This window comes from Scatophagus argus, chromosome 17 (genome assembly GCF_020382885.2).
Source record: "Scatophagus argus isolate fScaArg1 chromosome 17, fScaArg1.pri, whole genome shotgun sequence".
In the NCBI taxonomy this organism is placed as follows: domain Eukaryota; kingdom Metazoa; phylum Chordata; class Actinopteri; family Scatophagidae; genus Scatophagus; species Scatophagus argus.
Window position 1 is genome coordinate 4,459,151 of NC_058509.1, and position 22,898 is coordinate 4,482,048.

Genomic DNA, 22,898 nt, shown 5'->3' on the forward strand with positions numbered 1-22,898 from the left:
TTTGGAAATACTTTTAGAGTGGACATCCAATAATAACCCAAAGCTTTCCCAGGGCTGTATTTTTCACCCAAGAGCAGGAACGAAAAAGCTCTTTTTCTGAGCAGATATCAGATAAAGAAAAAAAAGGGGGGAAGTAGTCCTACGTTTTAAAAAGAAAGTGTCCTGCTTTTCGTTGTTCCCTCGCGATTTTGCTTTGCAAGACGTCCTGAGAACCTAATGAGTCTCTGAGCTCTTTAAATCAGTGCAGCAATGATATTTGACATGTCAAAGTTCGCATGCAATTCATGGAAGAAACACAAGAAAATGCGCTGATCTCTGACCGTTTGCAGTCGTGGAGAGCCGCTGAGAAGGCTTAACTCAAATACACTTCTGACATACTTGACGTGTAGTATTTCTGTTTTCTCCTGCGTTATACGTCAGCTGAGCTACGTTTATCCGACAGCTTTTTCTTTCCTTGTTACTTTTCAGAGATTTTACATAAAATCCTGATGGCAATCTGATAAAACGCAACTCGTTTCATTTGTCAGTGAGCTGTTGAGAGCGATTTCACCTCTAATCGTCTCTCTCTTCTGGTTTCAGTTTGGTTGTTTAACCAGAATATCACGAGAAAAGCAAACATTAGAGATTAGAGATCTGTGCTGCATAACTTGACCCCTCAACAAAAAAGGGTTTCTTGTGACCCTTTGGAGGGACCTGCTCCTCGAGTTGGGAAACCTCGAACTAAAATACCCCAATTGTACATAAAGTATGTAAAACTAACCACCTTGAGCAGTATCAGTACGAACAATCTGATGATACGTGATCAGATTCACATATAACACGTCTGAATGTGTTGGTACTTCTGTTGAAGCCAAGGATCTGAGTGCTTCACCTCCACCTCCAAGTAATAACTCCTAAACAGCCCGTAATTTTCAGGTGCGCACACACGTTTCCTTTCAAGTTGCTTGTCAGACGTGTGTTGATGTAAATATCGGTTCAGAGCGCAAGCAGCATGCTTTCTGTCAGCAGGCGACACCTTAACACACACACACACACACACACACACACGCAGAGGCACAGTCATGTTAGACGACAGAGGAACAATTATCCCTCTAATTCTCTCGTCGATACAGTTATGTCTTATGTGGTCGATGCACACGTGGTTGTTATCGCTGATCGATGGTGAAACACTTCATAACACATCTGAGCGTGATAGAAGCTGATATCCTGCTCGACACCTCCTGATCCCCATTTAGCTGTGATTGCAGCCGTTGGTGTGATTCTGTTTGGCTGGTTATGGATTAGCTACTTTGGCCCTGAAGTGGTCGCAGCTGATGATGTGATTAAATCAATGATCATCTCTCCGAAGGCTCTTTGATTCGTTCTCGTTTGGCTGCGCAGCACAACACACCCGACTGTCTCAGCAGCAGTGGGAATGAATTACTCAGGATGCACTTCAAAGGCATGAGGCGTTCACTGACTGCATGTTTTTAAATAACGGCTGGAAAAATGAATTATTTTGAAAGGAGTATAAACAGGGTGTGCTGTGTAAAACAATCGGGATTTTCTGTTGTGAATGGATTTGTGAGTGTGTGTGACTGAATAATTTAAACTCAAGGGTCCACTTGCTTTTTTCAGGACTTACAGCCACTTCTCATGGTCTTCATTGTAAACAGGTTTTTTGGGGATTTTTGGATTTGGATTTTTTTTATTCCCACTTTAAATGTATTTTTAGGTTTTGGTGGTATTTTTTTTTTTTAAAGATATTTAAATTTTTGTTTTGCTTTTTTTTGAGCATTTTAATTGAAAGTTTTTCTAAACTGAAGGTTTGTCATTTGGGGGAATTTAGTATTATGGGTATTTTAACTGATTTTAAAGATTGTTCAAATGTATTTTAAGATTTTTATGACTTCTGTTTACTGTTAAAGATTTTATTTAGGATGTTTTGTTTATTGTTTAATATTTTGGATCTGAATTTTTAGATTTTCATGGGATTTTTGGGACGTTTTATATGTTTTAATGGCTTTTCATGGAGGTAAAGGGCTGCAAGGTAACATGTTTGAAAGATTTTAATTAGTTTCAAGATTTGTAGTTATTTGCCGGTGAATTTTTAAGTTTCATTAAGGACTTTTTTTAGGTTTTAAGATTCACAGCCACTTCTGGGTTATGAACCTGTTTGTCTCGATGTAAAATCATGTCTATCAGTCTAATAATGGAACTCAATATCATTTCATGCTTTTTACCATCATTCTTCTCTCGTTGTCATTTCAGTCGTTTCATGGAGGTAAAACGTTTCTTTTCCTCCATTGATGATGTGTGAGCGCTGCTGCAGCTCTGCCTCAGTTGTGTCTAGACTACAGGAAATGCAAAGTTGCATTTGTTTACAGCCGTGCAGAGCTCAAAGCCGGTGGTGGTTTAAAAGTGCAGCAGCCAGCGAGGAAGGCGGCGAGCTGCAGAGGCTGCAGCGAGCAGGCCGGATATGGGAGAGGGTTTGTCTGCAGGCAGCCAGTGAGACTCGGCCCAGGACGTGCCGTAAAACAACTGTTGTAAAGCAGACTGGACTCTTTTTACTGTTAGCATCGGATGACATTTGTTTTTCTGCCTCCCCCCTCCCCCCCTCAAGTTGACTGTTTGACGCACATGCTGCCATTTTGTGGCTCGGCCCAGTGTGTTGTGTGAGGCAGGTAGAGACAGAAACATTTACTGGGTTCAAGTGAGGCCATGGTTATTAAGAAAATCTGTCTTCTTTCTGTCTGTCTGTCTGTCTCTATAAACACCAGCTCAGTCAAAAAGCGTCAACGCGCCCCTGCAGTATCATGATATTCACCTCCTTCGCCTCCGGACCAGACATAACACAAACATAACCCCGATGACGGATTTTCTCAGCTCTCTGTCTGTCTGTCTGTCCAGTTATTGATTATCTTTCAACAGGAGGTCATAAATGACCCGTGATCATCTGACTGAAAAACATATTCCCAACATCTGACCTGTCACTAGAGGTTAATCAAATAAACCATGCCGGCCCTGTGGAGCATGACTTTGCAATTACCCGTGACTTGCTCCTCCTGTGCTGCTTTTTATTACATCATTAATACGTGGGAAGCCGGGGTGACAACTGAGGGTGATGGCGAGACTAAAAAACACGGCTGCTTTGTGTGTTTACATCCATTAACCTGCTGGAGAAACGTGCTAAGACACCTCAAAGCTTTAAAAGAGAAAACTAAAACAATGCCAACAAATGACAAGTTTACTGTCTTAACTCCAGTCTTTATAGAGCCAAGATATTTATTTAGAAGGAGACAGAAAGACGCCTCAGACTCAACGTCTGCTGTGATGGATGAGGATGCTGGAACTTTTACGATGGCGTCAATAAGAGATGTTAATATCAGTAAAAGGAGGGTGAGGAGGATGGAGGGCGGCTGTCACGTTGTTTACGTCCGCCACCCTCAGTGCCACCTCCTCAGTTTGTTTGGATGGAATTAAAGACACTAACAGCCTCGGAGGACCGTAACGTAGTGCTGAACTTTATGAGACAAAGGCAGCATTTTGTGTGTTTTCTCAGATGACGGAGACAAAAAGCGAATGATTTATGGAAACTTCAGGTGATTTTTCAACCTGTGTGGGCTCAGGAAAAATGTTTTTTGTGTGCAAGAGGTTGAAAAAATAGATTATTGATTATACCAAATGTTTAGTCATAGATTTACGAGTTCAGTTCAACTTTAGAATTATTAAACCTACAACAAAATACAGCCCAAGGCAACGCGCTAAACATAATCCAAAAAATACAATAAACGTCTGATAGTTATGTGCAATATTTGCTGTGGTCATTTACTTTAAATCACACAGCTTGTATGACGAGTTCATTTGCAAAAATAATGGAAGCTGCACTTGCAATAAATAAACCAACACCAGTTTGTGCACAGAAAAACATAGTGATTTAGGAAAATTAATCGAACTGTTTTTGCAAATGAACACTTATAACACTTACTTATTCTCCCTGTTTCATTAGCATGTTGCTAATGCGTTTAGGCGAATTAGTACACTCCAGATACGATAAATTAGAAAAAGATCAAATAATTGGTTACTGTGGTTCTCACACTATAAGAATTAAAGGAACAAATTTTAGTTTTAGCCAGCAAAGTAAGCGATTGAACTGCCTGAGCCGTAAGTCTGGTAACAGAAGCTGAAATATTACGGGTTGACCACTGAGACGGTCGATTGAACCCTCATGTTAGTCCAATATGTAAGACCTAAAAGGTGTTTGTAATGTCTGTCGTATGGCTGGGTGTTCGCTGTGGCTTCCATGAAAAGAACTTAAAGAGAAAACAATCCTACCTGTGAAAATCAGATCCTGCTATTTTGGGGTAAAACAAAAAAACAGTTTTAAAGTTGCCACTTGCAGCCTGAATGGGAGACCAGCAGCGCTCAAACTGTAACCCTGGGAATGTGTGCCATCTTGCATGATAAATATCAGTGATTTGCTCCAGGCTTCAGACTGTTACTCACAGGAAGTCACTGTTTGAGTGGGTTTACACAGATGGAGACCATTCTTAGTCAACATTCACATAAAAATGAGTCTGGGCCCTTTTAGTTTCCTCTCCTTTTCTTTGCATGGAGACAGTGGTGGGGCTTTGCTCTTTTACTGGGTGGGAGACAACACCTTTGTTTGTTTGCAGGATCTTTGTGAGGTTTGACTTCAAGTTTCACAGGGATCTGTAACTTCACACAGACATGACTAAGCTTGACCTCATCATTCATCCTTTGGCGGTTACAGTAGTGAATCAGTTCCGTGAGACTTTTCTTATGTACAAAACTGGTTTCACTTTCTTTAGTTTTTTCTCCCAACTCTGATGACGTGGCCTGACAAAATTTCAGGCTGTGGTTACCAGTTGTTATTGGCCTTTTGGTCTAAGTTATGAGAGCGCTCTGTGTGCTTCAGGATGAGTTTCCTAATCGTGATTCTGTCCTCTGTCTGCCTCCTACTGAGAGCCTCGCCAGACCAGGAGGCTAAAAACCTTCACATGTGTTGCTTCAACGTGTCACAGATGTCTGCAGGGCTCCTCTTACTGCTTCAATATGTGTGTATACCAGTTGTGGAAGATTTATTCAGAGAGTACATCAGTAAAAGCAGCAATACCACAATACCCCAAATTCAAGGTATTATCCAAAGTTAAAGTTCTAATGCTGCTGCTGGAGGTGGAGCTCATTTTAGCCTCTTAATGTTGCTGGAAAGTTGAATCTAAATGCATCATTATGTTGTAAGTTGATGAAGTGTTAAAGTGTCTGCTGGTAACTGTGACTGCTATGTACAAGTAAAGTAAAAGCAAAGTAGAGTAAAGTAGAGTTTTGTCTCTTTAACTTGTTGGGTTCTTTTGTGAAACCAGCAAGTGATGCTACATTTTATATGTATTTGTCTTATCAGCACTTGGACTTGGTATTCTGTAAAGTTTGCACATTTGCACCGAATCTTTTTTCATTTTCTTTGCTTAAGCCCTGAAATATAAAATCATTGCAGGGGAATGTCTGAGCGACTCTCAGATTAAGTGATTGTTGCCATCAAGACTATTAGTCAGAGTTAATGTGAAATGCTGTTTCTGTTAATGCTAGAAATGAAACAAAAGGCCACCAGCAGGTTGTCTGCTTTGTTAGTCAGCTCTGAAAAGACTTCTTACTTTCACTTTGATCTGAACTGTCCATTCTTATTCAAAACAACTGTGCTGCCTAATTGTTTCTCGGGTAAGAAAGAGGCGTCCTGCTGGCACATTCAGGAATATCTCCTCTTTGTTTTAAGGGATGTATTGCTTGAAAACTTTTAGCTTAATCTGAAGCCAAAATACTCCAATTAAATTACCTGCCGAAAAGAAGACGGTGCATTTCATGTAAAGGAGGTGATTCCGGGATCTGTTCCTCTACCAGACTCAGATGTTAACTTCCTCGCAGGTTGTAATTAACTACTGTTTTATTGGATCCATTGTTGTAATTGGCATGCAAGTTTGTGAGAAGGAATAATTTCCTTTTTTTACCTAAATTTGCAGCTTTTCTTGCCATTAGGTTGTTGTCATGTAAGCTCGCATGCCAACAAAGTCCCAAACACATCATTATGAAGCTTTTACGTGTTAAAGAAAAAGGCAGCTGAGGAGGTATTTTAATCTGTGTTCCTGTTTCTCTCATGCTGCTCTAAATGGAGAGATCAACTCAACACCTTTCTGAGCTTCCTCAAACAGCAAAACTTGACTTCCCAGAAGGAAATATTTTTTTCTTGTTCCGTGCTCTGACAAATATTTAAACCGACTTTATTACCCCACACTTTTAGAAAGTATTTCATTTTTGTCCATTTCTTTCTGCCTCTGCAATCCTTTTTAGATCCCAGTCCGCCGGTATCATCAGCTTCCTCATTTACGGCTTGAAGGCGATCCTGACACGCGGGACGTCATGTGAAACCATGAAGGACAGGAGGCAATAAGCCGGAGAATAGCAGCAATCTTCAGGAAAGTTCTCCATTCACTCTCACTCCCGTGGTTCTCTGTCCTCTTATCCAGCCTTGAAGATAAAGAAAAAAAAATCAATACAGAAACACAGTGTTAGATAAAAGCAGAGCGGGGGGAGAGAACTGAGCCACGCTGGGTGTAGTGAATTAAAGCGATCAGAAATTTCCCAGCCACTCAAGCCTCGGTCTACATAACAGCCCTGTCTTGGTGCTGTCTATCACTCTCTGCTCTCCGTTCAATCCCTCTTTGTTCACTTTTGATTTCTTTTTGGTCTGTTCCCGGTTTGCTTTGTGTTTTGGGGATGAAGGACCTGCTCCCATTCACCTGCAATAACTGCTGAGTGAAGGTTTTGGATATTGCTACGGAGCCAGGCTGATCAGCTTTGACAATTGCTGGTCCCTCTGGAGGGACATGAGGACGGACTAAAGTGATCAGTCTCTTGTTTTTAGTCGTGCTAGCGACGTGGCTCAAGGGAGGGCAGTGCCTGTTGGTCAGTTCACCTCTCAGACCACAATATCTCAACATCCATTGCATGGATTGGCAGGAAAGTTTGTGCAGACATTTGTGGTCCCCTGAGGATCGTAATGACTTTGCTGAGTTTTCCTCTGGAACTGCAAGCCGGTTGACGTGCTTGGCTTTTAGTGAAATGCCTCCACCACTGTTGGATGGATTGCCTTGATTGATTTTCTACAGACATTCATGGTCATCAGAGGATGAATCCAACTGACTTTAGTGACTTACTTTTCATTTTGTGGATTTGAGTGAAATGTATCAACAGCTATTGAAAGTATTGCCATGAAATGTATTCATGTTCCCTCAGGATGAATTGAAACTTTGGTGACCCTCTATACATTTTCTCAAGCACAATCATGAAGAACAAATTTTGATTTGTTTATGCTAAAACTAGTGGTTCTCACCAGCCTCAGCTCATCTCTGTTTACCATAACCCACAGATTACCAAATCAAACATGCTGTAAGATGGTGAACATCTATGAAGATACACCAAACATCAGCACTCAGTCACTCTCAAACGTCCTCTGAATTTAGCTTTAATATCTGGACATAAAATAAATCCTCATCACTTCCACAAACACTGTATTTTAAAGAAACTTAAATACTTTATAATACTGACCCAATCTATAAATGAAGGTGATTAATTGCTGAAATAATCAGGCCTTAACATCATCATGTTGTTGTTGCTCTTGTGAGCATTAGCGTTTAGCTCAAAGCTCCGCTGTGCCTTAGCTGTTAGCTTGACCGTAGAGTTGTTTTGCTTTGTTTCTTGTCCAAATATATGTCCACTGTCTTTTTTTCTCTCCTCGGGTACCAGATCACGTCGACATCTGATGAGCTGCAGCATGTGATGCTCTGCAGGACGTATTTCAAAAGGGGTTGAGGTCGTATTTCACCGTTTCAGGACTGAGGCGCCGTCATGTATTAATTAAAATCCAAATACCCCGTATTGATTGTGTTATCAGGCTAGTGCAGCCAGGGCTGGGTCTATTGATCCGCCCCTTGATTTATGATCATTTTCAAGAAAAATCCTTTTGTGTGATTATATGAGGAAACAGCCTGAGTGAGTGTAATTCTTTTAGATCTATTCTGTAGCACGATAGAGGTGGTGGTGATGGTGGGGCTGAAAAGACCACCACCCTGAAGCCCCCAGAGGAGAGATATTTTCAGTTAAAAAATTGTTTTGATCCAGTTGGATTCAATGAAGAGTAAATCAAATGAAGTGAGGCTGCAGCCTGTGGTGCTCAAACTCGCACTCTCTTCTTGTTGGATAACCGTAGCCTCTGCAATTTAGAAATTCTACCTCACTTAGGATTTGACTTAGCGTCCCAGCACATATTTTAAAAAGATCAGCTCACCCAAATCTCAGAAAGAAAAACCTGTTTTATAAGTCACCACTGGTGGCATCGACGCTTTCATATAGTCAAGATTTGATGCGCTGAGGTTTTGAGATGAGAGGAAGTTGAGCCATCACCTCAGTGAATGAATTTTTCTTCCTTTCTAACATTTATTTAAAGTCCAAAGCCAACACTTTAAAAAAATGGGACCTGCAAATGGTAACCACACAGTATAACTAAGGGAATGACCAGTTATATCTTTAAAAAGCAAAGATTAATCGTCAGATTGATGAAATGCCAACTCGTCCACTGGAAGCTCCACCTGCCATCAATCCACCATCACTCTGACAAACACGTCTGCACTTTGTGCATCGGACGCAACACTTCCTTCAAAGGCGCCGCACACAAACTGTGAGCTGAATACGAACATAATTTATCCACTTGAAAAATGACATTTGAAAGAAAAAAGGTCAACCTCAAGGTGTCTTTCCAAACAAATAAATACAAGTCAAAAGGGCCAGGTGAGACCGTCCATATTTTTTCTTTTTAACAGGTAAAACAACCTGCTGTGGTTGTGCAAATAATGGCTGCTTTCTCTGTGAAGGAAAGGTGGAAGCGTATCGTCTTCAAAGTCACTTGCAGACACGGTCATCCCCACCCCCATCTGTAGAGGAAAACACTCCTATGAGTTGTATTGGAAGGCAACGTCAAACGACTTTTAGGTCTCAGGCCTCGTTGTTTGTTGCTTAGCTGTGATAAGTAACCCCACTGTGGACGGCTTTCAGTTCAACTATACTTTGTTAATGCGGCCGCCACCCTTTTTTATTTCCTCTTCAGTTTCTCAAAGCAGTTGTAAACTCAGACAATATCATTCCGTATCAGAGATATTGTAGATGCATCATTTTATACACATCTCCCTTCAGTTCAACCTGACGTATCTGTGAGACCTCCACTAGCATTTAAAACTGTGTTCTTGGTGTTTGAGTTTGTAATGGCTGAGGTTTAAGGGCATAAAATGTAGCTGAACAGACTCTTTAAATGCAAAACTTTCCCTACATGTCATGCAGATACTGACCAAACAGACCAAGTGGAGTTTAGGTTTTTTTTTGCCTCTTTTTCAATGAAAATGTCAGTATGAAGGCAGAGGAGTCTCAACGTCCAGAACTCCTGTCATGTCTTTTTTAGGCTGATGGATCTCTGCACAGCTTTGCACTTTTCTCATAGCTGATCGCCGTGCGTCTCAGAGGCGAGTCGGACCATTAGCTTGTCATATCTCCATCCGAGGCCTCGCGCTTCGTGCGGCAGCGCTCACATTCCTCAGCTGGCACCGGCTGGCAGGATCTGCTGCTGGATCTGCTCCCGCATTCAGCTGCTTGTAAATCACAGACTAAACTGTAATCTTCACATGGATGGAAACTGGTCTCCTCAACCCTGCAGACTCAATTTTCAGTTTTATATGGACAGTACTTCACTCTTGGTGACAGCCTCTTTCTCAAAGACATGATGCACACACAGGCTGGGGCACAGAGAGTGAAACTTGTTTAGCTGTAGTTTGACAACTGACTATTAGAGTGTGTTTGATGCTTTTTTTTTTAGCCTGATATCACATGAGTTGACTTTGAGTTTAGAGTGAATAATTAAATTAAAAGCATGCCTATTAATTAAGTGATGCTTGGTGTGCAATTCCCTTCAGCTTGTGTGTGTACTTGATTTGTGTCACAGTAGCGCAGTGAAGTGGGCGAAACACCTGCGCACCTGCGTGATCTAATGCTGTAATTTTGCGAGGCTTCAAGATAAAGTTTTCCATTTTTTGAGACTCTTGATTTGTGTCCACATGGCGGTCAAAATAACACGCTGTTGGTCACCGCACCTCTTATCTCATACTCAGAGGTCATGTTGTCTTTTATTTTGGTACATGTGGGAGGGATTTAAAGATCTGTTATGATGGGCAATCTTTTAATTTCTAGTAGAAATGATCATGATGATGATCATCGTTCTGCCTGCGAGAACTTCCAGCTCCATCATATCAGATCCTGTGTGATCTGAGAGGGTGTCGTTTTAAGAAAATATTCACATTACGCAATACATTAATATATATAATAGATGTCTATATATATATATATATCAGGCCATATGCATATTTTTTATATAAAACAGTTATGGTTCTGCAACACTGAGATGAAAATAACTGAAGAAACTGGAGAAATTAAAAAGCTGCTTAGTCATTTTTCCAGCCAAACCAGGGAAGAAAAAAAGAGGAAACCAAAAGGAGAGAAAATGAATCAAAAACCACCCAAATTCTCATCTGTGAAAGCCTCAGTATTTCTAAAATCCTGTCCATGACCCTCCTTACATTGAAGCTTAGTGCAGCAACTCAGCTAACTTCCTCCAACCTACAGAGTTGAACCAACACGTTCCTGACGCACTGCTGACAAAAGTATTTGCAGTATTTCCTGTACGTTATTGCGTACAACTCCTGTGTGGCTGTGTTAGTCTATCTATATCACATACTTATTCTTGAATCTGATTTATTTAACTTGGACTGGCCTCGTTCGGACAGATTACGCACGTTTGCTCCTCTAACAGATGTACACAATAATTCGAGTGGTGCTTCAGGCTGCGAGTGCAGTCTGCCTTAGTGTAGAATCTGGAAGAGATCATGGTCAAGTAGTTGCTAGTTTGATTTTGTGTGCCGACGCCGGTTACAAGGAATCAATATCGAATCAAGGGGGGGGTGAGTTTCGAGATAAGCGCTTTGGCCACTCTGGCTATTCATCATAAGTCTGTAGAAACCTGATAGGTCAGAAGAAATTATATTCCAGCAGGAGTGGGGCCTCCTTATCTCCCCATAGCAGGGGAATAGGAGACATGCCGATCAATACCAGGCTGTTGTGTAGTACTTGCAATTATCAACAGCTGATTCTGTCCTCCCCCAGCTGCATCTTTTAATACCACATAATTACAAGTTTTGGGACAATGCCTGGTGGAAAGGGATTACAGCTTTGGTGAAGTATGCTTCACTCTCTTCTTGGCTTTGAAATTCCCTGTGTAAAGGGAGGAACAAACAATAAACAGATTTTATTCTGTGCTTCATATTTGGCTTTATTTACCGCCGTGACCTTTTAGTGAAAGAGTTTTAACTGAAATCTGTGACCTGTGGTTAGTGAGTGTGTCAACCGGCCACCAAAGCCCCAACAAAAACTGCAAAAATGAAGGTAAAGTAAGCCTCTCAACACCCGACCTCTCCTTAAAGTCCACAAGATTACAAACTGCAGGTGGGTTCACCCTCCACGCATCACCACTGATCAACACTCAAAGGAAGATTTCTTTTCCAACATAGAGACATTTTCAGTCTATAGTGGCGCCAAACTGTGGGAGGTCGTAACAAATGAAGCAGGGGCTCCAACACCTCCTGTGGTATCCTGGCAGTAGCCTATCGCAGTCGGCTGAAGGGCATCTAATGATGAACCGGAGGCGGAGGCAACAAGGAGAGCGCCGGTGCCTTGGACGAACCAGGGAGTCTCACTTCCGACAGCCACTCGCTTGAGATCGGACCTATCTGCGAACTGAGCGAGACTTTTACGCACAAAGTTTGTCGTTACGCACGTATTCAGTCTCGTCTGCAGGGTTTTCACCTTTTTACGCAAGAGTTCCCTCTTCGATTCTGGACTTTACGCCGCTTTGTGCAGGACTCAGCATACAGCCTGTCCTCCTATGGAAGGATAACGGCCCCTGCTAGTGTTGCTCCGCTGTTTTAGTCTGTTTCTGCGTGTGTGTGTGTGTGTGTGTGTGTGTGTGTGTGTGTGTGTGTGTGTGTGTGTGTGCGCGCGCGCGCGCGGAAGGAGAGAAATTCAAGAAGAAATTAAAACGGGACATCCATCCATCCATCCACTGTCTACGAAGTCAGCGCAAACCGGAGCGTTTTTGACTCAAACTCATCCAGGAGCTCAGAACGGAAACAAGTCAGTCTTACACCGACGTGGCCACGAAGTTAAGGCCAACGACTTGTCAAAAACGCACGAGACACTCAAAGGAGACACTTCAGCTCGGACTAAACCATGTCGGAGCTGCTCGCAGTTGTGCGTAAAAGCGACCGCACACCGGACAGGAAGTGAACTAATTATTATTTACCCCGTCCCTCATTTCCATATCTAGCGTGAGCTGGATGGACCACAGCCAATCACCCACCGAAGGGCAGCAAGAGTCGTAGCAGCATTATCCTTCCTCCATCACAATTACACTGACATGCGCAATCTGCACACGGACATCAACACCAGCCAGCGTTCGCTTATTTCACCGAGTCCGCGCCCTCTGAAGGGTCCCATTCGCTGCGTGTGGATGAGTCGGGGAAAGGCAGCAGCGAGCCGCAGTGAAGGATCAACATGTCCCGCCGCAAGCAAGCCAAACCGCAGCACCTGAAGTCAGAAGAGGAAGCCAGGCGGTCCGGAGCCCTCTGCAACAATGGTAGGAGGCTTTAAACCACTTTTACTTGGGTTTACTTCAGCTGCTGGTAGGAAACAGCTTCTCTCTCTCTTTTTCTTAAAGAGATTCACTCCAAACAACGTGTCCAAGTGCTAGAGAAATTAACCAAGCTTAAAGGGGCTTAGCGTTGTGTTTACATGATTTAAAAAATGAGGACAAACTATTGTGCCAACGGACGACAGATTCAGATTAGGTTCCTGTTTCCTGACTTATTTATTTTAAACAGTATTTAGTTTTCAGTTTCGAAGTCTGCCAAATGAAACCTGTTTGTCTAAAAAAGTCTGAAAAAGTCCATGACCTGCTGCGCGAGAAGGTTTTTAAGATTTTATTTAAAAAAAAAAAAAAAAAAAATCAGATGCAGATGATGTTTTTTTCTAAATAAAGCGGACGCAGTGCGGGATACAAACAGGCTCCAAACCGGACGAAACGAAACGGTGGGACATGAATGAAACCAAATCAAAACTGTTTTCTTGTTTTATTTCATTCATGTTTGGGCCTGTTGTGAAGTGTGCAGCACAAACCCATGGAAATAACCACTTTATTTTTCTGGACAGATTGTGTTTGTGCTGCAGGCCTTCCTGACAACTTTTAAAACTTTTGAAAAAATTTCACTGAGAAATATATTTAGATCATAAAGCTGGTGGACAAATAATCTGAAATGACAACGTGGCCTGAAGGAAATGACTTGTATGACAGAAAGTGTGTGTTTACATGCAGGGAACTCCTGTAATCACTGTTGTGCTTCATCAACATGTCATTTTATTTATTTATTTAGTTTGTTTTTTGTTTTTTTACAAATCATTTTATAAATAACATTAAAAAACAAAAGACTAAATTGACATGCAATATTTCCTTAATCTAAACCCATAAACCTTTTGAATGGAATGTCACAAATAATTATAGAAAAACGATCAGCCTTGTACACATTATTTGTAACGAGATCTCGCTTCATCATATTGCCAGCCTATGTTACGATACACCGGCAGCCCAACTTAATTTCTATTATTTTAATATTTCATTCAACAATTGAATTTCCTCCTCATGTATGTGCAGGAAAAGCCCGGATGTTATTTGAACCTTTTAATCAGCACTTGCAGCCGAGCACTAACTCACACCAACAGCAGTATTTTACCCATAGATTAACCTGTAAACTGCTGGTTGTGTGTTGCGACAAAACCGACCGAATTTTAAATCGAATTTTGCTTGTGATTTCTAAATTTAATACTGAACCTTTGGGTTCTAATTGACAGTTCATAAATCTAAATGAATCTAATGTGATTTGATTAATTTCAAACGTGTGTGTGTGTGTATTTATTTTTATTCATGTTGACTTCAACCATCCTCAACAAGCCAAAAGGCCTGCGAAAGATCAAGCCAGTGTCGGCGCATTAATTCAAACCCTCATCCTCACAGCTCCTCTTCCTCTTACTTCACTAAAATTATTCATCAGTTTATTAAGCTCTGCGGCTGTGAGAAGGTGTTGAGCGTGGAGGAGGCCCTCCCACAGCCCTGCAGCCGGACGGGGGGCTCTGCCACTCTGGGATGAGGTTTGATTGAGTCTGCTGACTTAACCTTTGTCAGCCTCACCCCGCGAGGGCCAAGTGCTCCATGTCAGGATCATAACACAATTAGTACATGTGAACCGCTGACCTCTGCAGCCCAGAGGTCACACAGAGAGGCTCTAACGCTGGGCTCCGACTCTGTTTGCTTTTCAGCCATTGCTTCAGTTTCTTTTTCTTTTTTCTTCTGCTCTCATCGCCAAACTACACGGTGAGAAACAGACGTAAATCTGTTTTCTGCTCCTAACAATACGGGCTGAGTGAAGCGGACATTTTAAAATAAATCTCCGTCTGTGTTATTATATCTGGAAATACGTTCAGGCCTTTAAAGCAAAGCTGATCTCTTCTTTGTTTTTTCTGGAAGTAAATCTTACAAAGTGCAGACAAAATCCTGAGCTAAAACAGTGAAAGTGTTTTCGCGCTTGTGTTTGCCGAATCGCCTTGGTGATCTTCAGACCACCCACTTGGTGGGCCAGCAACTCTGATTATTTACTGACGAGTTTGACTTTTAAATAGATTTTGCTCACTCGACTGTGGTCGCGCTCGTCTTTTCTAAACCGAGAGGAGAAAAAGTTAAAAATCGGTTTTTATTATCTCAGATGTGAGACAAATGGAAGCTCAAGCTGAGAAACGTAGAACTCATTGAAACAGAGATTTCACTGCCGTGTGTTTGTGTGGGGATTTGTTGAGTGTGCTGGTGTGATTGTAAATACACCAGACGTCTCAGTCTGCGTTGAGCTCAGCACACAGGGACTCATTCTTTCAGGTGGGGAAACATAGTGATAATTGGAGTGTACTGACTGCACACACACACACACACACACACACACACACACACACACAAACTGCATGCATACACACCCATGTTCATGTTAAATTCAGCACAAACACACACGCTTAAATTGCTTTATGGCCACATTTACTGTGTTTAAGAACAAAGGTTTAGCACACACACACACACACACACACACACACACACACACACATTTTATGATTCATGATTGTGTGGCAGAAAGAAAATGATTTTTCCTAAAATAAAGTGAATTATTGTGACAAAAAAAAATACTGTATAAAAATAATCTTACACTCTGACCTAAACCTCATAATATCCATCTTTCTACTTTTCTTTTTTTTTGTTTTTTAAACTGTTATTTCTAAACTGGTGAGGGGAAGCCTGTTACGGTAATTTTTTTTTTTTTTTTCACTATTGATTTCCCCAACCGTTTCCATCTGTTTTTGCTGTCTGTTTCCTAATGGGGCAAAGCCTGAGCAGATGCAACACGCAAGTGATTCTAAAGTGTAAAATCTTTTCTCAAACAGCATCAGACATCCGTCACTAAAGGAGGGGAACAAAAAAGGAAAACTGTGACGTCAAAATTGTTGTCAAACAGAAAGACAAAAGGTTGAAATATGTTAGACGTGTGTTGAATTATTTTACAGCTATGATCAGTTGTAAATACTTGACGAACAAAGTAACAGTGGATTGAGGTCACGGTCCCACACAACAAATCCATGTTATATCCTGTTCACATCAGGATATTTTGGGCCTTTTACTGGTGTCCTCTGCTTTTTATTTTCATGTAAATTTAGAGCTTGATTACACGTCAAAGCGAAAAACGTTGCATTTATCATTTAGGTCTTTACTGGAACAGAAACCACATTATCATGTCTCTTGAACCTGTGATATTATAGACTGAGGTCTGTTGTTAACATGAATACACCAGCCTGGTGGTGTTGATGCAGGGATAAAAAAACAATTAAGTTTATCAAAGCTTGAGCAGCAAATTTGTAATAATAACAATAATAATGATAATAATAATAATAATGAATTTAAAACATGTTTCACACTGCTTGTCCTGTCAAATGGCTGCAGTTTAGTGCATAAAAACACACTCAGGTTAAATTAGTTGCTGTTAGTCGACTTCTTGTTGTCTGACTGAACTTCAGGTATTTGTACAAAATGTGTGAAGATCGCAGGTTTTGTCTGGAAATGAGACAATCCTGAAATGTATGTATGCATAAAAACAAATCCATATACTGTATGGAATTTCATCATGTGTCTGAATGCACAGTTGGGAGGTCAGGTAACTTCATCAAACCATATTGATTTTTCAGAAAGATTATTAACATGTGAAAAGGAGTGTGTGTGTGTGTGTGTGTGTGTGAGAGAGAGAGAGAGAGAGTGAGTTTGACTCTTTAAAGTCAGACACTTAAAAGCGATGTTGTTATGTTGAATTTTAAGGTTGAAAACAGAATCACAAAACCTTTTATGCAACTGCACAAGCACATTTAACAGCTGCAAACATTTGAATAAAACTTTATAGATTTTCAATAGTCTGTTTTCATATATAAACAGGAGAAAACAAGTGGCTGTCAGTTATCTTCAGTGTCCTCCTAGTTAGTAAAAAAATAAATATTTTACACGCTGTGTAGCAATGTTACATATACTCAGTTTGTACTGGGTGAAATACAGCATCTAATTTTTTATATACATCAATTAATGTGTTTCTAGATGTGTTTTGTCTTGTGGCTCAGCCTGACTTTGGACTCTTTAAAGTTTCTTGCAGGATTTGAAGTTCACTGGGTTTGAACAATGCTTGTCCACACAGCATGAGTTTGGAAAGATGGAGCCACCGCTGTGTGTGTGTGTGTGTGTGTGTGTGGGTGGGGGGGTGAAATATCAGGACAATAAATGACCATTTTTGTGTTCTTAATCTGTCTTTTTTTCCCATGCTTTCAGGCATCGCGGAGGGCATGGAGACACAGGAGACCAGTGGTGGCTGCCTCAGCAATGAGGAAACACACATTTGTGACAAATGCTGTGCTGAGTTCTTCACTTGGACTGAACTGAGTGACCATCAGAAAGTCTGCACTGAGGATCCTTTGGTGCTGATAGTGAAGGACAATGAGGGGATGCCAGCTCCTGAGGAGTCTCCTGTTGGACCCTCTCCGGTTCCTAGTGTGGCGTCCAGTGACTCGTCTGCAGCGGAGTCCACAGACGCTGGCTTTGAACTGGGAGAGGCGCTGGTGAACGACAGTGACAGTCTGGATAATTTAGAGGAAGGCACAGAGCGGGATGAAGCCATGGAGCTCGAGCGTCGCCCACAGGACAAATACGCCACAGCCTCCAGCCCTCAGCCTCCAGACCCGGCTGAGGCCGCATCCCCCCAGATGTCAGCTGCTGGCAGCTACGGCATGCCGAGTACAAACGTGACTCTGGAGATTCTTCACAGCACCAGGGTGGCTGTTGCTCAGTTCTCCCAGGGGATCAACAGCTGTGGTACAGGAGGGAAGGCAGCTTCAGCAGCCATCCCGGTGATCCTGGAGCACCTGCTGGCTCTGCAGCAACAACAGGTTCACCAGCTGCAGCTTATTGAGCAGATCTGCAGCCAGGTAGCCATCATGAACAGACAACCAACACAGGCAGCGTTAAACCCAGTCTCCAGATCTCTGTCTCTGGCACCTAACCCTTTCCCTTCTCAAGGCGTCATCCCCCCTCCCATCCTGCCACTGTCAGGAACGATGCCCTCAACTATTAATGGACAGGCTGCAGTTTCCTTGGCTTCGGTGCTCGAAAAGCCACAAAGCCCTCCCTCACAAACTGTTTGTGGCCAGTCTACCTTTAGAGATGTAACATGTACCTCAGCTTCCTCAGAAAATTCAACACCATCTCTCTCCAGCTGCAGCAGCAGCGGCGGCGGCATCTCCACGTTACTGCCTCCTTACACAGGCTCACACACCAGCAGCATTAGCTGTACTCAGACACTGAGCTCCTCCAGCCCGCTCTCCCTGGGCCAGAGCTGCCTCCTCAGCTCATCCTCCAGCCTGCCATTTCTACCTCAGAGCCCCCCTAGCAGCGTCATTTTCCCCAATCCCTTGGCTAGCATCGCCGCTACAGCTAATGCACTTGACCCTCTTGCAGCCCTGATGAAGCACAGGAAAGGGAAACTGCCTAACGTGTCCTTGTTCGAAACGAAGCCCAGCCCAGAGGAGCCCTTCTTCAAGCATAAATGCAGGTTCTGTGCCAAAGTGTTTGGCAGCGACAGCGCTCTGCAGATACACCTGCGCTCCCATACGGGAGAGCGGCCCTTCAAATGCAACATCTGCGGCAATCGGTTTTCCACAAAAGGGAACTTAAAGGTGCACTTCCAGAGGCATAAGGAGAAGTATCCTCATGTTCAGATGAACCCCTACCCGGTGCCAGAATATCTAGACAATGTGCCAACAAGTTCTGGGATTCCCTATGGAATGTCCATCCCTCCTGAGAAACCCGTCTCCTCATGGCTGGACAGCAAACCTGTTGTAGCAACTCTGCCAGCCACTATGGGCCTTCCGCTTTCCTCCACTATTACCAGTACTGGTGGCTCAAATGACCCTGTAAATGTAACACCATCCATTAAATCTCCCTACCAGCCAGCTCCTTTTGAATGTGTGCCTTTGTCACCTAACCACAGAGGCAGTGAGGCCCATTTCTCTCCTGTTTCAGAATCTCCACAATCTAACCGTGAGACAGAAGCATTAAATATATTGAAAACTGAAGGGGTACATCTGCCCCAGAACTGCTCCCTCAGACTGAGAGCCAACCCAGTAACAGAAGCAGCCAGCAGTACAATCCCATCTGTGGCCACCACACCAGAACCCATCACCTCAGCATCCCCCGTCTCCAACTCTCCACCTCTCTCGCTCAACTCAGACGAAAGTAAATTCCCAATCGGTGGCCTCCTGGACTCTATGCAAACATCCGAAACCTCAAAGCTTCAGCAGCTGGTGGAGAACATCGACAAAAAGATTACAGACCCCAACCAGTGCGTCCTCTGTCACCGCGTCCTCAGCTGTCAGAGTGCGCTGAAGATGCACTACCGCACTCACACCGGGGAGAGGCCCTATAAATGTAAAGTGTGCGGCAGGGCTTTCACCACCAAAGGCAACCTGAAGGCTCACATTGGCGTTCACAGAGAAAATCCTCCCATTCAAGTGCAACACTCGTGTCCCATTTGCCAGAAGAAGTTCACCAATGCTGTTGTCCTTCAGCAGCACATCCGTATGCACATGGTCGGGCAGATTCCAGACTCGACCCTGGTGGACGGGCTGCAGGAGATGGACAGCGATATCTCTGTCAGCGAGAAGAACTTTGACAGTTTCAGCAGCAATAGTAATGACCTCATTGATGATATTTCGATGGAGGATGATAACGAGGAAGAGGAAGAGGAGGCGGAAAATATGGAGGAAGGTGTAAATCATTCGAAACCCTTGATCTCTGACTGTAATTCTCCCCCCAAGTCCTCTGCGTTTGTTTCAAGTATAGCTGCTCTGGAGAACCAAATGAGGATGAGTGACTCTACTGTAAGCTTAAACCACTCCTCTAGTATCAAATCCCTAACAAATGGTTTTAATGACAGCAGCCAACTCAATGTTAAATGCTCTTTATCAGAGAAAAGGCCGGAAAATCGTAGCACAAACAGCCCGAATGTGTCAGAATCCTCCGGTTCCCCTCGCGTATCGGCATCTCCTACTCAGAGCAACTTGGAAAGCTTGACGATCAAATCACCTGCAGTGAGCAACAACAGGCTGGAATCCCAAGAGCCTTTGGCAGCTTCGGTGAAGACAGAGCAATCCGATTCTCCTACCTCTGCAACAGCATCTGCAGTGGCCCAAGAGCTGAGAGGAATACAGGCCAACAATCTCTGTGTGAAAGAGGAGACTCCCTATAGCATGTCATTCCAAATGAGCAGAGAAAGAGGTATGTTGTGCTGCGTCCTTTATAAGCTGTCTTTATAATCCATTGAAAGTTTGGAAAATGTTTCACCCCTGCACTTTCATTCCATCTGCAGGTCAAAACATCCCCAACTTGGCTACTAGCACATCATCAGCCCTGATTAAAACGGAGGTGAATGGGCACAGCCAACCAAACAACGCGTCCGAAGGGCAGCACCCACCATTTAGCGTCCACATCCCTGCAGCTTACGCATCAGTGGGCAGCCCGGGGATGACCTCCCTGCTCGGCCCAGCTCCTCCTCGCCGAACGCCGAAGCAGCACAACTGCAACGTCTGTGGGAAGAACTTCTCGTCAGCCAGCGCCCTGCAGATCCACGAGCGAACGCACACCGGAGAGAAACCGTTTGTCTGCACCATCTGCGGCAGAGCTTTCACCACGAAAGGCAATCTGAAGGTAGACTGAGGATGAGCTGGTAGCTTTGTTGACACATTTGGCAGCAAATGTCTGCCTTTTTGTGAAATATTAGAAATATTAGATCCTAAACAGCAACAGCTCCAATAAAAAGAAAGAATCCTAATTCAATTTTTTAATTAAAATTTTGTTTGGTTTTGCTTCTGTAACACGTGTTGCGTAAAACTCTGCGTTGTGTAGTCCAGTGAGCACATTTGCTGGGACTGTCTTTTAGTATTATAATTCATGGTAACAGCATAACCCCCCTGCAGTTGTAGAGAAGCAAAGCATTCACAGGTTCTCTTATCCTTTTCCCCTGAGAAAAAAGTAAAACCAGTTAAACTTCCTGCTAAAAGCACATCCACACCCACAAATTCTATTTATTACCCTCATACAAGAATATATTTACACTTCTAGCAAATAGAAAATGCAGAACATCAGAGGTGTTGACATGCACCTTTCAGAATAAAAGTCGTGCTTAACCATGTAACATTCATATATATATATATTCACATATAATGCCCTGTTAACATTTTAGCATCACATCTGTTAGATGGTGTTTGTTTAAAGGTCTTTTCCTCTCCAGCAACGAGAAAAACAAAAACAAAACAACAAAAAAAAAACAGAGGGAGACCCGGAAGATGATTTCATTTATTTTTTTAAGTGTTGCACTTGATTGTTTATAAAATCAGTTTGCAACGTGCAATTATTTCCCATTAGTTCACAGATTAGTGATCTGATTATTTTCTCCATTACTCATTTACATGTTTTGTGAACATGTCAAAATGTCAATAACAACATCCCAAAGCTCAAGATGAGCTTTGTTTTCCCCAACCAACAGGGAAAACCCCAAAGATGCAGGGAAAAAAGAGTAATTGAAACAACAAAGCGATTATCACTTTAAAACAGAAACCAGTCCACCAAAATCTGATATCTTAAATGTCATTTTCAGGTTCACATGGGAACACACATGTGGAACAATGCGCCAGCCAGGAGAGGACGGCGGCTGTCGGTAGAGAACCCCATGGCCCTGCTGGGTGGGGAGGCCATGAAGTTTGGAGAGATGTTTCAAAAGGACCTGGCGGCTCGAGCGATGAATGTGGACCCTGGATTTTGGAACCGTTATGCGACAGCTATCGCCAACAGCCTGGCCACGAAGAACAATGAGATCTCAGTGATCCAGAACCGAGGCATCTCTCAGCTTCACCCTCTGACTGCGGGCATGGACAGAGTGAGCACCACAGGAAGTCCACTAACCAGCCGAACCAAGGCAGGGATGGACCTGGGAAATAATAGGCATTTTTCTATGCTGATTGATGACAGCAAAGAAATTGGAATCAATTGAGAAAAAGCCGAATTGTGACTTGACACTTATGCAATCTGTAATGGACGTTAAAATATTTGTAAAACACCTTGTGGGTTCTTATGTATTATATAGACTTAAAAAAAGAACTTTTTATCAATTGACAGAGATTAGTAGGGTATTCATGTTTTGCTATTTTACTTTGCCGTCATTTGTGGATGTTTTTTTTTTTCTTTTCTATACATTAAATAAGATGTTTAACGTGTACCTGAGAATCCCTACGGTGCTTTGAGGTGTGGTTGCTCTCAAGAAGGGAAAATATGTTCAAATCAATAATGCAAAGACTCTATCTGCTATCTCCTCCGGACAGCTGCCCAATGCTGATAGCTGGTGCAAAGCACAAAAAAATTCCAAGTTGCAATGAGCTATTGTCAATGTCATGTTGATAAAATGTCATTCTTACGCAGCAGTTGGACCGAATAAAAACTTCAATAAACAGTCCGTATGTTCAATTCATCACCTCTCACTGTTTAAACACTAAGAAGTGCTTACTTGTCTTGATTTTATTTCACGCTCTATAGAAATTACATCAGTATAGAACTTGAATATATAAATGAAAAGAAAGACTGAGCTCTTTCCTTTCACTGATCATCATCTCCTTGACCTTATTGTTTATGTAAGCAATTCAGAAAAACATAACAATAATAATAATAAGCTAATATAGAGCTATTTTTTGGCCCCTTTGCATAAGCATAAATCAATTTTGTATACACCAGTGTTTCTATTTCTAAACTTTTTAGATGCAATCACATGCACATGCTGCATCAGGTAGTTTTAAAAGACTACCACATCATTTATCGGCAGTACATCACAAAGTGGAAGTTTTGAAGACTGGAAATGACTGTTGCAAATTATTTTGGGAGACACATGCCTATTAAAAACTCATTATGCCGACTTATCTGGAATATCTAAAAAATAAAAAAAGTAAGGCAAAATCTGCGGTCAGTGGTTTGTTGATAAGAAAATGGGTGGGTTTGGGGAAAACGATTAAATATTTTAACCATATGTGAA

General features: G+C 42.4%; 1 protein-coding gene across 1 annotated transcript; it reads left to right on the top strand.

Annotated features, from left to right (window-relative positions):
• Nucleotides 1–12,120: 12,120 nt before the first annotated feature.
• sall3b (spalt-like transcription factor 3b) lies at nucleotides 12,121–22,328 on the top strand. Its single transcript, XM_046418152.1, has 4 exons — nucleotides 12,121–12,781; nucleotides 17,099–20,098; nucleotides 20,190–20,527; nucleotides 21,477–22,328. The coding sequence occupies exons 1-4, from the start codon at nucleotides 12,700–12,702 to the stop codon at nucleotides 21,867–21,869; spliced, it is 3,813 nt and encodes a 1,270-aa protein (XP_046274108.1). The 5' UTR covers nucleotides 12,121–12,699; the 3' UTR covers nucleotides 21,870–22,328.
• The last annotated feature ends 570 nt before the right edge of the window (nucleotides 22,329–22,898 follow it).